The sequence below is a fragment of the Mesoplodon mirus genome (assembly GCF_964341445.2).
Source record: "Mesoplodon mirus genome assembly, chromosome: 16".
Lineage (NCBI taxonomy): Eukaryota > Metazoa > Chordata > Mammalia > Artiodactyla > Ziphiidae > Mesoplodon > Mesoplodon mirus.
In genome coordinates this window covers 71,355,872-71,371,106 of record NC_138992.1, presented here as the reverse complement: position 1 = coordinate 71,371,106, position 15,235 = coordinate 71,355,872, and the positions used below count along the sequence as shown (strand labels likewise).

The window sequence follows — 15,235 nt, the reverse complement described above, 5'->3', positions numbered from 1 at the left end:
AAATGTCTATACCGCTTTGATACTTTTCATTCTTGGGTTAAGAACAATTTTTGTATCACAGAATCAAAACATAATAGATGGGTTGACCACCCTTGGTATTTTGGCCTTTTCCTGAAATCATATTGAGATCCTTTAGGAAATCCACTCATTTTCGGGCAATTCTATAGGATACAGTAAACAGAAAATAGCTCTACCATCGAGCTTTCATTTCTCACCCTAATGCTGTACATCATATTAAATTATTGGAGTGAAGTCAGTCCAAGTTCTATTGACTGAAAATATGGCTCTGAGCTTTGCATTTATCCTGAAAGGATAATAGCTTTTACCTACTTGGTCATTCAGAGTTGACATTATGCCTTTCCCACAAATCCTCTCCTTTTCCATAATGGCTTAGTCTTTTCTAACCTCCAACTCTGTCAAGTTATAAAAGAAAGCTGCTATGAAATTGATGCTAGCTATAGCATTTATTAAAGCTAAGAAGACAACATTATTAATTGCAAAAATATACATGGGGAAGAGCTCAGTACAGTCTGAATGTGACTTCAAAGACCCAAAATGGGTCTTTGCCCAAATATGAGGGTAAGTTTGACACATGGATCAGAGATACTTGTTTAATAACCCTCTTTTTTCTTCTTCCTTTTTTCTGTTTTTCTTTTTCCTCATCTATTTGGAGCACACATATTTTCCCCTTTTAAGGGGGGTAAGGGAGGTTACTTTCTTTTCTGGAGAAAACATTTTTTATTCATAATTATATTAATTCTATGGCTAAAATATATGTTGTTTAATCATATTGTTTTGTTCTAAAGTTAAATCAACTCAAGAAACATGGTTTTATGTAAATAACAGATCTCACAAATAGATAAACTGTTAATGTAATTGGAAATAATGTTGCCAAGAAATGTAGGATATTTATTTACCTGTTTACAGGGAGGTATTTAAAGAGCTCTGTGGCATTGGTTTTTACAGAAAATAATTATAATTAACTATAGTCACTGCAAACGTGTGCAGTTTAACAATATTTGAGTCACAGGGGAAGCAGGCAAATCTTCGAACAGTCAGAATAGCTTTCTAAAAATTGGTTAATATTTAATGAAACAAACAAGCAAATAATCATTTCACTGGAAGGGTAGTACCAATATCATCATGCCAAGGGCAGCAAGGAAACTGGACATAAAGCTTGGTCTTATTTTGGTTTGTTATTAAGATTTGGTTCTCCTGCATCGTAAAGAAAGTTCAGTGGGTAAATTGGCTCCTAGAAATCTGAACTGGCCCTGCACCTGGGTGACTTATGTGCTAACTCTTTAAACAAGTACAAAACCATAGTTCATGCTTCCTAAATGGTAATACAAAAAGTCACAGATAATTCATGGGAGTAATAAGTCTTGGTTATCAAAACCCTCCAGATGTCTAGACATGTCATGCAAAAATAAATGTCATTTTAAGTCCAAAAACTAAAGTTATTTTAGTAAAGCACATAGCTAAAATAAATCTGAATTATTTTGAACATTTTTTAGAGAACTATCAGAAAAAAAGTTTTTTTTCCTTTTCAGTTCCAAGAGCTTAAATGAAACATTCATGCATTAAATTCAAAGTCTGACTGTCAAGTCATTTCACTTTAATAAAAATTTGAATTACCTGCCTTAGGGCATTATTAAATATCAAATAAAAAGCACACATCCATAAGTCTGATTTCCCAATATAATTTTTATGTAGCAGTGTGACTAGATTTATATTACACATTTCAAGATAAAAGGATCAAAAATGTATTCATAAAAGGATACGGTCAGAAGTGAAGTCGCCTTTGAAAGAATTTCTGCACCATTCTTAGGAATTTTGGGGAAAATGACCTCCTTTAAGTAATCTCAGCCACCAAGACAAGGACATAAATCCATCCTCTCTCTTAAAATATCTAAACTGCAATTAATCGAAGACTGAAAATTACACACTGTCCTCCTATCATACCATGAATATGAAGTATCTGAAATATATGTAATCTTCTCATAAACATTTAAAATTGTGTGTGTGTGTGTGTGTGCAAGAGAGAGATAAAGTAGTGATGGTTATTTAGATATTTAGAGACAGGCAATTCTGGTGTAGGACCAGATATGGATCAAAAATTAAAGCCAATAATCTTATTTCATAAAAAGCGTCATTTATAGTTACCAACATTCACGGAGTGTATACCAAACCTACACTGGGGAAATTCATAAATTCACGTTCACCAACCTCACCGCCCCTCTCTGCCTGCCTCTCCAACCGGGTCGTGCCCGTAAGCCCTCCGGACCCTCACTCTGCACCCATCTCCCAGCTGTCTGGCAGCGCTCACCTCTTCTAGCTTCTACCCAACCATCCTTAAACAGTAAAGCAAGTCGTGAAACGCTGTCTATAAACCGCCAGCTCCTTCCTTCCTGTGATAGCACACAAAGTGTCCGTTCCCATAACAAAAGTCGGTCTCCATGTGTGCCGAGGGCCCCATCCCCTGGCAACTTTTCAGGGACTTCACTGCTAGGACCAGCCCCTCGAGAAACAGCACCTTCAGCCCTGCCCATCCACTGGCTCATCCCCCCCCAACACACACACACATACAGAAAACTTTTACTACTTCTTTTGTTTAAAAAAAAAAAGTCTCATTCCCACCACAAAAAGGAAATGATATATATGGGACATGACAGAGGTGTTAGCCAACGCTAAGGTGGGCATCATATTGTAATATAAAAATGGATCAAATCGAAGCACACATCGTACACCTTAAACGCACACACGCTTGTCTGAAGCTGCCACCACAAGGTATCTCCACCCCCTCCCTTCACGCTGCCCACTGCAACTGCCTCCCTTGTCCTCCTGCCACCCTGAGCGCCAGCATGGGGACACTCCCTGACCTCTGTCCTGCAGTGCTTACAACAAGAGGCTCTGCCAGGCAGGTTGCTTGGGTCCAACTTCCAGGCCCGCTGCCCAGTGGCTTTTAGCAGATGACCTAACTTCTCTGAGCTTTGGTTAACTGGCCATAAAGCATCCCGTAAGATTTTATGAACATCCGAGGTCATCCCCATGTAGCATGAGAACATTATACGTACACACTTGTATGTATAAAACCTCTATGCCCACGACTCCCGCATTCTGTTCAAACCTCTTTTCTGATCTCCGCTCTCGAAATTCCAGCTTCCTTCATGCCAGGCCCACTGTTGTGACTGACAAGCCTCTCTCAGTCCCCTCCCGCTCTCCATCTCAGACAGAGCCTCTTCCGGCTTCCCTCTTGTCACTCAATGGCACTCTAGCCACACAGTTTCTAAAGCCCCAAACCCCGGATGTTATCTTTGATATTTCCATCTCCCCCCACCTTCGTCCAATTTATCCCTAGATATCACTTTCCAAGACCCTTTCACATATGTCAGCTTCTCTCCATATGCACTGCTCCTAGGCTGGTACCCATGCCTGCATGCCTTTCACCTTGGCTACCCAGTGGACCTCTAAAATATCCTTCCACCGCCACAGCTTGGCCCACAATAATCTGATCCATTCGTCCTCCAGCCACTGTGATCTCCTGAGAAGGCCACTCCCCTGAGAATGCCTAGATCTCAGCACACTGACGATGAAATAAAGATGTCTTAACACAGCTGCCGAGGCCCTCTAAGTCATGGGCCCTGCCTGACCTTCCCTTTTTATTTCCATACCCCAGACTCTCAAAGCTTCTTTCAGGTGCATCAATGCATCAAATTCTTATCACCTCTACAGAGACTGGGCCCTCGGGGTCTCTGCAAAAGATATTCCCTCTATCTGAAATCTCCTTCACTCCATTTCTTGGTTCTTTTCATTCATGGAATTTATTAACTGTGTATTTGTTTTAACATCTTTATTGGCACATAATTGCTTTACAGTGTTCTGTTACTTTCTGCTGTATAACAAAGTGAATCAGCTATATGCATACATATATCCCCATATCCCCTCCCTCTTGCATCTCCCTCCCACCCTCCTTATCCCACCCCTCTACATGGTCGCAAAGCACGGAGCTGATCTCCCTGTGCCAGAAGTGTTTGTTTCTCCATTGTCAGGTTCCCCATCTCAGACTCTAGCTTTTATGAGGGCAGAGACCACATCTGTTCTTCTCATCTCTGTATACACAGAACCAATCACATAGTAGGTGCTCAATAATGACCTCTGACTGAATATTATTTTAATTCTTTAGCTCATCCATTATAAGGCTCAGCTTAAAGCCCTCTGGGATGTTCTCCATTGTTATCATATATGAATTACTGAAAGCTCCTTCTCATTCCTACCACAGGTGACTTTGCCTGGCCTCATCATCATCATCCCCATCATCTCATCGTCTACTGGCTGACACAGAAACTGAGAAGGAACGGAGGACTGGAACACAGTTGGCTGATACAAGACACACATAAGTTCTAAGGAATTTCTAATTTCCCTAACGACATCCACAACTCCAAGTGTTACATGCCATGATTGATTCAAAGTAAAATCAACATGTTTCAACCCTTAAGAAGCTTGAAATCTGACACAGGAAATAAATATACTAATAGCTAATTGGAAGAAAAAATGTGAAACAAGAGGTACAATATAAGGGACAAGGAGAGAACTCCTGCTGAGAGCGGCATGCAAGTCGGGCCTCTAGTCGGCTAGGGTTTCAACGAGCAAAAGGAAAGGGGGGAAGGATTGGGTGAGCAAAGCACATTCACAGAAGAGAAAAGACAGACTGGCTGGAGTACTGGGTGCATCAGTAGAGTAATAATAGAGGGGCAAGAAAAATGGAGAGGGAAACACGTGGACAAAGTGATCACCCTTTAAAATTCCTCTATCAGCTGTCTGGCTCATGAGACTGTGAGCTCCCTGAGGCCAGAGATGTCTGCTCCTCTGTGACTCTCCGGTCCACTGTACCCTTCACACGGGATGAGAATACATACTCTTAACGGTCCATTAAGCAGCCAGAGCTCTGACCTGACTCCTAGGAAACTGTTCCAACAGACGCTTCCCTCTTACGAGAAGCAGTGGTTTCCCAGCAACGCACACTGACCTAGGTACATGCCCCTGGGCAATCTACAAGGTGAAGAAGTAACCCAGTACAGAGGCATTTATGTATATTTTATCTTTTCCTTGTTTGTGATGTTTTACTTTGTTAGTCCTTAAGGGTAAGGAATACAAACACTGAATTCAATACATTAAAATGTACAGATTAGGGGTTTTTTTGTTTCTGTTTTTGTTTTTGCGGTACACGGGCCTCTCACTATTGTGGTCTCTCCCGTTGCGGAGCACAGGCTCCGGACGCACAGGCTCAGCGGCCATGGCTCACGGGCCCAGCTGCTCCACGGCCTGTGGGATCTTCCCGGACCGGGGCACGAACCCATGTCCCCTGCATCAGCAGGTGGACTCTCAACCACTGCGCCACCAGGGAAGCCCCATATTAGGTTTTAATCAGTACAGAAACATACTAACTTCAGATAATTAGCAAGGGCTTCTTGATCTACCAAATAAAAGCACTTCCACAGGACAAGTATTTTCATTCATGCCAGATCTGCCCTCACCTACCTACCCCGATAAGCAAGACGATCAAATCTGCGCTGAACAAGGGCCCCTTTGAGGCTCAACAGGTCCCCCAGTCCCTTCCCTTACACTCCCCCATCAATAGGAGGTGACAGCTGCAGTTTCAAGGGTGCAACAACATAGTAAAATACCAAAGAGGTACTTGCGTGTCACTGTTCCCCTGCCTCAGGCACCTTCCCTTACGAAAGCCGATATTAGAGCAAAACTCAGAATGAAAGTCTGCTCAGCTCGAAAACATAAGGACTGTAGATTTCTGTCCAACATGGCATGAAATTTTTACAAACCACCTGACTTGTAATTAATGGGGCTTGAGAATGTGTCCTAGATTTAAATGAAGTGTGCTGGGTCCAGGGCAAGATGGCGGAAGAGTAAGATGCAGAGATCACCTTCCTCCCCACAGATACATCAGAAATTCATCTACACGTGGAACAGCTCCTACAGAACACCTGAACGCTGACAGAAGACCTCAGACCTCCCAAAAGGCAAGAAACTCCCCACGTACCTGGGTAGGGCAAAAGAAAAAAGAATAAACAGAGACAAAAGGATAGGGATGGGACCTGCACCAGTGGGAGGGAGCCGTGAAGGAGGGAAGGTTTCCACACACTAGGAGCCCCTTCGCGGGCGGAGACTGAGGGTGGCGTGGGGGTAATCTTCGGAGCCCCGGAGGAGAGCACAGCCACAGGGGTGCGGAGGGCAAAGCGGAGAGATTCTCGCACAGAGGATCGGTGCCGACCGGCACTCACCAGCCCAAGAGGCTTGTCCGCTCCGCCGCCGGGGCGGGCGGGGCTGGGAGCTGAGGCTCGGGTATCGGCTTTCAGTCGGAGCGCAGGGAGAGGAATGGCGGCTTGAACACAGCCTGAAGGGGTTAGTGCACCACGGCTAGCCTGGAGGGAGTCCGGGAAAAAGACTAGAGCTGCCGAAGAGACAAGAGACTTTTCCTTCCCTCTTTGTTTCCTGGTGCGCGAGGAGACGGGATTAAGAGCGCTGCTTAAAGGAGCTCCAGAGACGGCCGTGAGGCGCGGCTAAAGGCGCGGACCCCAGAGACGGGCGTGGGACGCTGGGGCTGCTGCTGCCGCCGCCAAGAGGCCTGTGTGCGAGAACAGGTCACTATCCTCACCTCCCCTCCCAGGAGCCTGTGCAACCCGCCACTGCCGGGGTCCCGGGATCCAGGGATGGCTTCCCCGGGAAAGCGCACGGAGCGCCTCGGGCTGGTGCAACGTCACGCCGACCTCTGCCGCCGCACGCTCGCCCCGCACTCCGTGCCCCTCCCTCCCCCCCGGCCTGAGTGAGCCAGAGCCCCCGAATCAGCGGCTCCTTTAACCCCTTCCTGTCTGAGCGAAGAACAGACGCCCGCCGGCGACCCACACGCAGAGGCGGGGCCAAATCCAAAGCTGAGACCCGGGAGCTGTGAGAACAAAGACAAGACAGGGAAATCTCTCTGTGCAGCCTCAGAAGCAGCGGATTAAAGCTCCACAATCAACTTGACGTACCCTGCATCTGTGCAATACACGAATAGATAACGAATCATCCCAAATTGAGGAGGTGGACTTTGGGAACAAGATTTAAGATTTTTTCCCCTTTTCCTCTTTTTACAACGATTTATCCCAAATTGAGGAGGTGGACTTTGAGAACAAGATTTAAGACTTTTTCCCCTTTTCCTCTTTTTACAACGAATTATTCCAAATTGAGGAGGTGGACTTTGAGAGCAAGATTTGCGACCTTTTCCCCCTGTTCTTTTTTTGTGAATGTGTCTGTGTATGCTTCTGTGTGAGATTTTCTCTGTATAGCTTTGCTTCCACCATTTGTCCCAGGATTCTATCCATCCGGTTTTTTTTAAATTACTTTTTTTTTTTTTTTCTTTTTGCGGTATGCGGGCCTCTCACTGTTGTGGCCTCTCCCGTTGCGGAGCACAGGCTCCGGATGCGCAGGCCCAGCGGCCATGGCTCACGGGCCCAGCCGCTCCGCGGCATATGGGATCCTCCCAGACCGGGGCACGAACCCGTATCCCCTGCATCGGCAGGCGGACTCTCAACCACTGCGCCACCAGGGAGGCCCCTTAAATTACTTTTTAATTTTCATAACGTTACTATATTTTATCATACTTTATTCTATTTTACTTTATCTTCTCTCTTTTTTCCTACCTTCCCTTCCTCCCTCCCTCCCTCCTGTCTTTCTTTCTTTTCCTTCCTCCCTCCCTCCCGTCTTTCTTTCTTTTTCTTTCCTTCCTCCCTCCCTCCCTCCCTTCTTTCTTTCTTTCCTTCCTTCCTCCCTCCCTGCCTTTCTTTCTTTCTTTCTTCCTTCCTTCCTTTCTTTCCTTCTTCCTTTCTTTCTTTCTCTCTTTCTTTCTTCTACTAATTCTTTCTTTCTACTTTTCCCCCCTTTTATTCTGAGCTGGGTAGATGAAAGGCTCCTGGTGCTGCAGCCAGGAGTCAGTGCTGTGCCTCTGAGGTGGGAGAGCCAACTTCAGGACACAGGTCCACAAGAGACCTCCCAGCTCCACATAATATCAAATGGCGAAAATCTCCCAGAGATCTCCATCTCAAAACCAGCACCCAGCTTCAGTCAACGACCAGCAAGCTACAGTGCTGGTCACCCTATGCCAAGCAACTAGCAAGACAGGAACACAACCCCACCCATTAGCAAAGAGGCTGCCTAAAAACATAATAAGGCCACAGGCACCCCAAAACACACCACCAGACATGGACCTGTCCACCAGAAAGACAAGATCGACCCTCAAACACCAGAACACAGGCACTAGTCCCCCCCACCAGGAAGCCTACACAACCTACTGAAACAACCTTAGCCACTGGAGACAGACACCAAAAACAACGGGAACTACGAATCTGCAGCCTGCAAAAAGGAGACCCCAAACACAGTAACATAAGCAAAATGAGAAGACAGAAAAACACACAGCAGGTGAAGGAGCAAGATAAAAACCTACCAGATCTAACAAATGAAGAGGAAATAGGCAGTCTACCTGAAAAAGAATTCAGAATAATGATAGTAAAGATGATCCAACATTCTATTTCCAAGATCCAAAATCTTGGAAATAGAATAGACAAAATGCAAAAAACAGTTAACAAGGACCTAGAAGAACTAAAGATGAATCAAGCATCGGTTATAAACACAATAGATGAAATGAAAAATACTCTAGATGGGATCAATAGCAGAATAACTGAGGCAGAAGAACGGATAAGTGACGTGGAAGATAAAATAGAGGAAATAACTGCTGCAGAGCAGAATAAAGAAAAAAGAATGAAAAGAACAGAGGACAGTCTCAGAGACCTCTGGGACAACATTAAATGCACCAACATTCGAATTATAGGGGTTCCAGAAGAAGAAGAGAAAAAGAAAGGGACTGAGAAAATATTTGAAGAGATTATAGTTGAAAACTTCCCTAATATGGGAAAGGAAATAGTTAATCAAGTCCAGGAGGCACAGAGAGTCCCATAGAGCATAAATCCAGGGAGAAATACGCCAAGACACATATTAATCAAACTGTCAAAAATTAAACACAAAGAAATCATATTAAAAGCAGCAAGAGAAAAACAATAACACAGAAGGGAATCCCCATCAGGTTAACAGCTGATCTCTCAGCAGAAACTCTACAAGCTAGAAGGGAGTGGCAGGACATATTTAAAGTGATGAAGGAGAAAAACCTGCAACCAAGATTACTCTACCCAGCAAGGATCTCATTCAGATTTGATGGAGAAATTAAAACGTTTACAGACAAGCAAAAGCTGAGAGAGTTCAGCACCACCAAACCAGCTTTACAACAAATGCTAAAGGAACTTCTCTAGGCAAGAAACACAACAGAAGGAAAATACCTACAAAAACGAACCCAAAACAATTAAGGAAATGGGAATAGGAACATACATATCAATAATTACCTTAAATGTAAATGGACTAAATGCTCCCACCAAAAGACACAGATTGGCTGAATGGATACAAAAACAAGACCCAGATATATGCTGTCTACAAGAGACCCACTTCAGAGCTAGAGACACATACAGACTGAAAGTAAGGGGATGGAAAAAGATATTCCATGCAAATGGAAACCAAAAGAAAGCTGGAGTAGCAATTCTTATATCAGACAAAATAGACTTTAAAATAAAGACTACTAGAAGAGACAAAGAAGGACACTACATAATGATCAAGGGATCGATCCAAGAAGAAGATATAACAATTGTAAATATTTATGCACCCAACATAGGAGCACCTCAATACATAAGGCAAATACTAACAGCCATAAAAGGGGAAATCAACAGTAACACATTCATAGTAGGGGACTTCAACACCCCGCTTTCACCAATGGACAGATCATCCAAAATGAAAATAAATAAGGAAACACAAGCTTTAAATGATACATTAAACAACATGGACTTAACTGATATTTATAGGACATTCCATCCAAAAACAACAGAATACACATTTTTCTGAAGTGCTCATGGAACATTCTCCAGGATAGATCGTATCTTGGGTCACAAATCAAGCCTTGGTAAATTTAAGAAAATTGAAATTGTATCAAGTATCTTTTCTGACCACAATGCTATGAGACTAGACATCAATTACAGGAAAAGATCTGTAAAAAATACAAACACATGGAGGCTAAATAATACACTACTTAATAACGAAGTGATCACTGAAGAAATCAAAGAGGAAATAAAAAAATACCTAGAAACAAATGACAATGGAGACACGACGACCCAAAACCTATGGGACGCAGCAAAAGCAGTTCTAAGGGGGAAGTTTATAGCAATACAATCCCACCTTAAGAAACAGGAAACATCTCGAGTAAACAACCTGACCCTGCACCAAAAGCAATTAGAGAAAGAAGAAAAAAACCCCAAAGTTAACAGAAGGAAAGAAATCATAAAGATCAGATCAGAAATAAATGAAAACGGATAGCAAAGGAAACGATAGCAAAGATCAATAAAACTAAAAGCTGGTTCTTTGAGAAAATAAACAAAATTGATAAACCATTAGCCAGACTCATCAAGAAAAAAAGGGAGAAGACTCAAATCAATAGAATTAAAAATGAAAAAGGAGAAGTAACAACTGACACTGCAAAAATACAAAAGATCATGAGAGATTACTACAAGCAACTCTATGCCAATAAAATGGACAACCTGGAAGAAATGGACAAATTCTTAGAAATGCACAACCTGCCAAGACTGACTCAGGAAGAAATAGAAAATATGAATAGACCAATCACAAGCACTGAAATTGAAACTGTGGTTAAAAATCTTCCAACAAACAAAGGCCCAGGACCAGATGGCTTCACAGGCGAATTCTATCAAACATTTAGAGAAGAGCTAACACCTATCCTTCTCAAACTCTTCCAAAATATAGCAGAGGGAGGAACACTCCCAAACTCATTCTACGAGGCCACCATCACCTTGATACCAAAACCAGGCAAGGATGTCACAAAGAAAGAAAACTACAGGCCAATATCACTGATGAACATAGATGCAAAAATCCTCAACAAAATACTAGCAAACAGAATCCAACAGCACATTAAGAGGATCATACACCATGATCAAGTGGGGTTTATTCCAGGAATGCAAGGATTCTTCAATATACGCAAATCAATCAATGTGATACACCATATTAACAAGTTGAAGGAGAAAAACCATATGATCATCTCAATAGGTGCAGAGAAAGCTTTCGACAAAATTCAACACCCATTTATGATAAAAACCCTGCAGAAAGTAGGCATAGAGGGAACTTTCCTCAACATAATAAAGGCCATATATGACAAACCCACAGCCAACATTGTCCTCAATGGTGAAAAACTGAAACCATTTCCACTAAGATCAGGAACAAGACAAGGCTGCCCACTCTCACCACTCTTATTCAACATAGTTTTGGAAGTTTTAGCCACAGCAATCAGAGAAGAAAAGGAAATAAAAGGAATCCAAATTGGAAAAGAAGAAGTAAAGCTGTCACTGTTTGCAGATGACATGATACTATACATAGAGAATCCTAAAGATGCTACCAAAAAACTACTAGAGCTAATCAATGAATTTGGTAAAGTAGCAGGATACAAAATTAATGTACAGAAATCTCTGGCATTCCTGTACACTAATGATGAAAAATCTGAAAATGAAATCAAGAAAACACTCCCATTTACCATTGCAACAAAAAGAATAAAATATCTAGGAATAAACCTACCTAAGGAGACAAAAGACCTGTATGCAGAAAATTATAAGACACTGATGAAAGAAATTAAAGATGATACAAATAGATGGAGAGATATACCATGTTCCTAGATTGGAAGAATCAATATTGTGAAAATGACTCTACTACCCAAAGCAATCTACAGATTCAATGCAATCCCTATCAAACTACCACTGGCATTTTTCACAGAACTAGAACAAAAAATTTCAAAATTGGTTTGGAAAAACAAAAGACCCCGAATAGCCAAAGCAATCTTGAGAACGAAAAACGGAGCTGGAGGAATCAGGCTCCCTGACTTCAGACTATACTACAAAGCTACAGTAATTAAGACAGTCTGGTACTGGCATAAAAACAGAAAGATAGATCAGTGGATCAGGATAGAAAGCCCAGAGATAAACCCACGCACATATGGCCAACTTATCTTTGATAAAGGAGGCAGGAATGTACAGTGGAGAAAGGACAGCCTCTTCAATAAGTGGTGCTGGGAAAACTGGACAGGGACATGTAAAAGTTTGAGATTAGATCATTCCCTAACACCATACACAAAAATAAGCTCAAAATGGATTAAAGACTTAAATGTAAGGCCAGAAACTATCAAACTTTTAGAGGAAAACCTAGGTAGAACACTCTATGACATAAATCACAGCAAGATCCTTTTGGACCCACCTCCTAGAGAAATGGAAATAAAAACAAAGATAAACAAATGGGACCTAATGAAACTCCAAAGCTTTTGCACAGCAAAGGAAACCATAAACAAGACCAAAAGACAACCCTCAGAATGGGAGAAAATATTTGCAAATGAAGCAACTGACAAAGGATTAATCTCCACAATTTATAAACAGCTCATGCAGCTCAATAGCAAAAAAACAAACAACCCAATCCAAAAATGGGCAGAAGACTTAAATAGGCATTTCTCCAAAGAAGATATACAGACTGCCAACAAACACATGAAAGAATGCTCAACATCATTAATCATTAGAGAAATGCAAATCAAAACTACAATGAGATATCATCTCACACCAGTCAGAATGGCCATCATCAAGAAATCTAGAAACAATAAATGCTGGAGAGAGTGTGGAGAAAAGGGAACACTCTTGCACTGCTGGTGGGAATGTGAGTTGGTACAGCCACTATGGAGAACAGTATGGAGGTTCCTTAAAAAACTACAAATAGAACTACCATACGACCCAGCAATCCCACTACTAGGCATATACCCTGAGAAAACCATAATTCAAAAAGAGACATGTACCAAAATGTTCATTGCAGCTCTATTCACAATAGCCCGGAGCTGGAAACAACCTAAGTGTCCATCATCGGATGAATGGATAAAGAAGATGTGGCACATCTATACAATGGAATATTACTCAGCCATAAAAAGAAACGAAATTGAGCTATTTGTAATGAGGTGGATAGACCTAGAGTCTGTCATACAGAGTGAAGTTAGTCAGAAAGAGAAAGACAAATACCGTATGCTAACACATATATATGGAATCTAAGAAAAAAAAATGTCATGAAGAACCTAGGGGTAAAACAGGAATAAAGACATAGACCTACTTGAGAATGGACTTGAGGATATGGGGAGGGGGAAGGGTAAGCTGTGACAAAGTGAGAGAGAGGCATGGACATATATACACTACCAAACGTGAGGTAGATAGATAGTGGGAAGCAGCCGCAGAGCACGGGGAGATCAGCTCGGTGCTTGGTGACCGCCTGGAGGGGTGGGATAGGGAGGGTGGGAGGGCGGGAGACGCAAGAGGGAAGGCATGTGGGAACAGATGTATATGTATGACTGATTTACTTTGTTATAAAGCAGAAACTAATAAAAATAAATAAATAAATAAAATTAATTGCAAAAAAAAAAATGAAGTGCGCTGACATTGCAAAATTATGAGGTTCATCATGAGAGTGGCTTTGGTGTGACAGGCTCAGCTGTGTGTGCCTCGCTTTCCTTGCTTAATCCAAACGTACCCAGATGAAGACGCACCGGCTTCTGCTCCCTTCAGCTACTGAAACGCGGCTCTAATGACTCTGTCACTGAGTGGCTGAGTGGGTCTAAAATTGTCTCCCAAAATCCCATCACAGCCTTCCACAAGCTCTGCCCCTTTTGCGTGTGTCCTCAGCCTTCGAAATTCTTCAATCTGAAAATAAAGGCAGAACAAAACAGATTAATCACTTACCAGCCATGAACAAGACTGCAGTTTCATCAGTGGCTTAAAATATGCATAAATTATAAGAATTTAGAAAGAGACAAATTAAACTTCAAAGAGAGAAAAAGAACTTCATCCTTCCAGACCTAAGACATTAGACGCAACCCCTGCAAGAAGAATGAAGATCGCAGAAGTAGGGATATGAAGGTCTGCAGACAACCCAAACTGCCATGGAAACCTGCTGGCTCTGTTTGTACGAAAATGATACACCCTTCTCTCAAGAAGCTCTTACGGCCGCCTGTGACATAATGAGAAAAAGTGAACAAATGAAGCAGTGTTCTGAAATGCTTCCCAAGTATCTCTTTAAGTAATGAATTCTGGTGTTACTGTATGCTAACACTGACCAGATGTTAAATGTATCAGATGGAGGTTTTTTCATCAAAAGACTCTCTTTGATATTCGTCTAGCCCTCTGGAAAGCACAGGTCCAAAGAGTGCCTCTGATTTTCCAAAAGTTTAAGCCCATCTTCCTCCCCTGGCAAGAGCGATTTTCAAGTTCATCTCCCTTTTCAGGAGGCCTCCCCAGATACCGTGGTGTCCTGTTACACACGAAGAGGTTCCCACAGTCCCACGGGACCGTTCCCATCAAGTGCACTGCAGTTTCCCTGACTTGCCGGGTCTGCACCTCCTAAGAATCCATAGTGTGCCAGACACAACCCTCTGGGAAGTGTCTGAACACCAAGTAAGCACGTGATAAGCATTCACCAGGCTCACTGCCATCTAGCAGTTGACTTACCTCTGTTAAGTCACGGTCTGTTATTTCATTTAAATGCCCCATGAAATCACATGCCACAGATATTCTTCATTCCTTACACAAAAGGAGAAACTGAGGCCACATGGGTTAAGGAAGTTTCCAGATTAGCCGGGTCTGACAATGCCAAGTCCAGCTGCTCCTTTCCCAGCTTCACAGCCACCTCTTCAGAAATTCTAGTCATCAGTAGACCCTACATCTGGCACTTATCCCAGAATGTTGAGCAAGTGTGATCTGAACAGCATCAATCCACCAAAAGTTCACCATCTGTGAACCAGAGGCTTCTGCCTACAAAGGTTCATACAGCACACCCACAGACTTCTCCCAATCATAAGGTGAAAAAAATGCGAGAGATTAACTAATTCAGGGTTTGAACAAAAGTCTAAAAACACCTAGACTTTAGAGGATCCATGAAACTCCTGAATGACTTGTAAAAATTTCCCTGTGTAGTAGTTTCTTAAGAAGAGGTTCCTGACTCCAAAAGAGTTGAACCTCACAAGATTCAAACCATTCATATATGTGTTGGAAAACAAGAGTTGGGGGAA

At 42.5% G+C, this 15,235-nt stretch overlaps 1 protein-coding gene across 2 annotated transcripts in view; it reads right to left on the bottom strand.

Moving 5' to 3' along the window:
• The window catches only part of CA8 (carbonic anhydrase 8), a 94,401-nt gene that overhangs the window by 16,162 nt on the left and 63,004 nt on the right, over window positions 1–15,235 (bottom strand). For both annotated transcript variants that reach the window (XM_082601632.1, XM_082601633.1), the window contains one exon: window positions 13,702–13,871. In XM_082601632.1, the coding sequence (XP_082457758.1) occupies window positions 13,737–13,871 (135 nt within the window). In that variant the 3' untranslated portion in view covers window positions 13,702–13,736. The remainder of the gene's footprint in view (window positions 1–13,701; window positions 13,872–15,235) is intronic.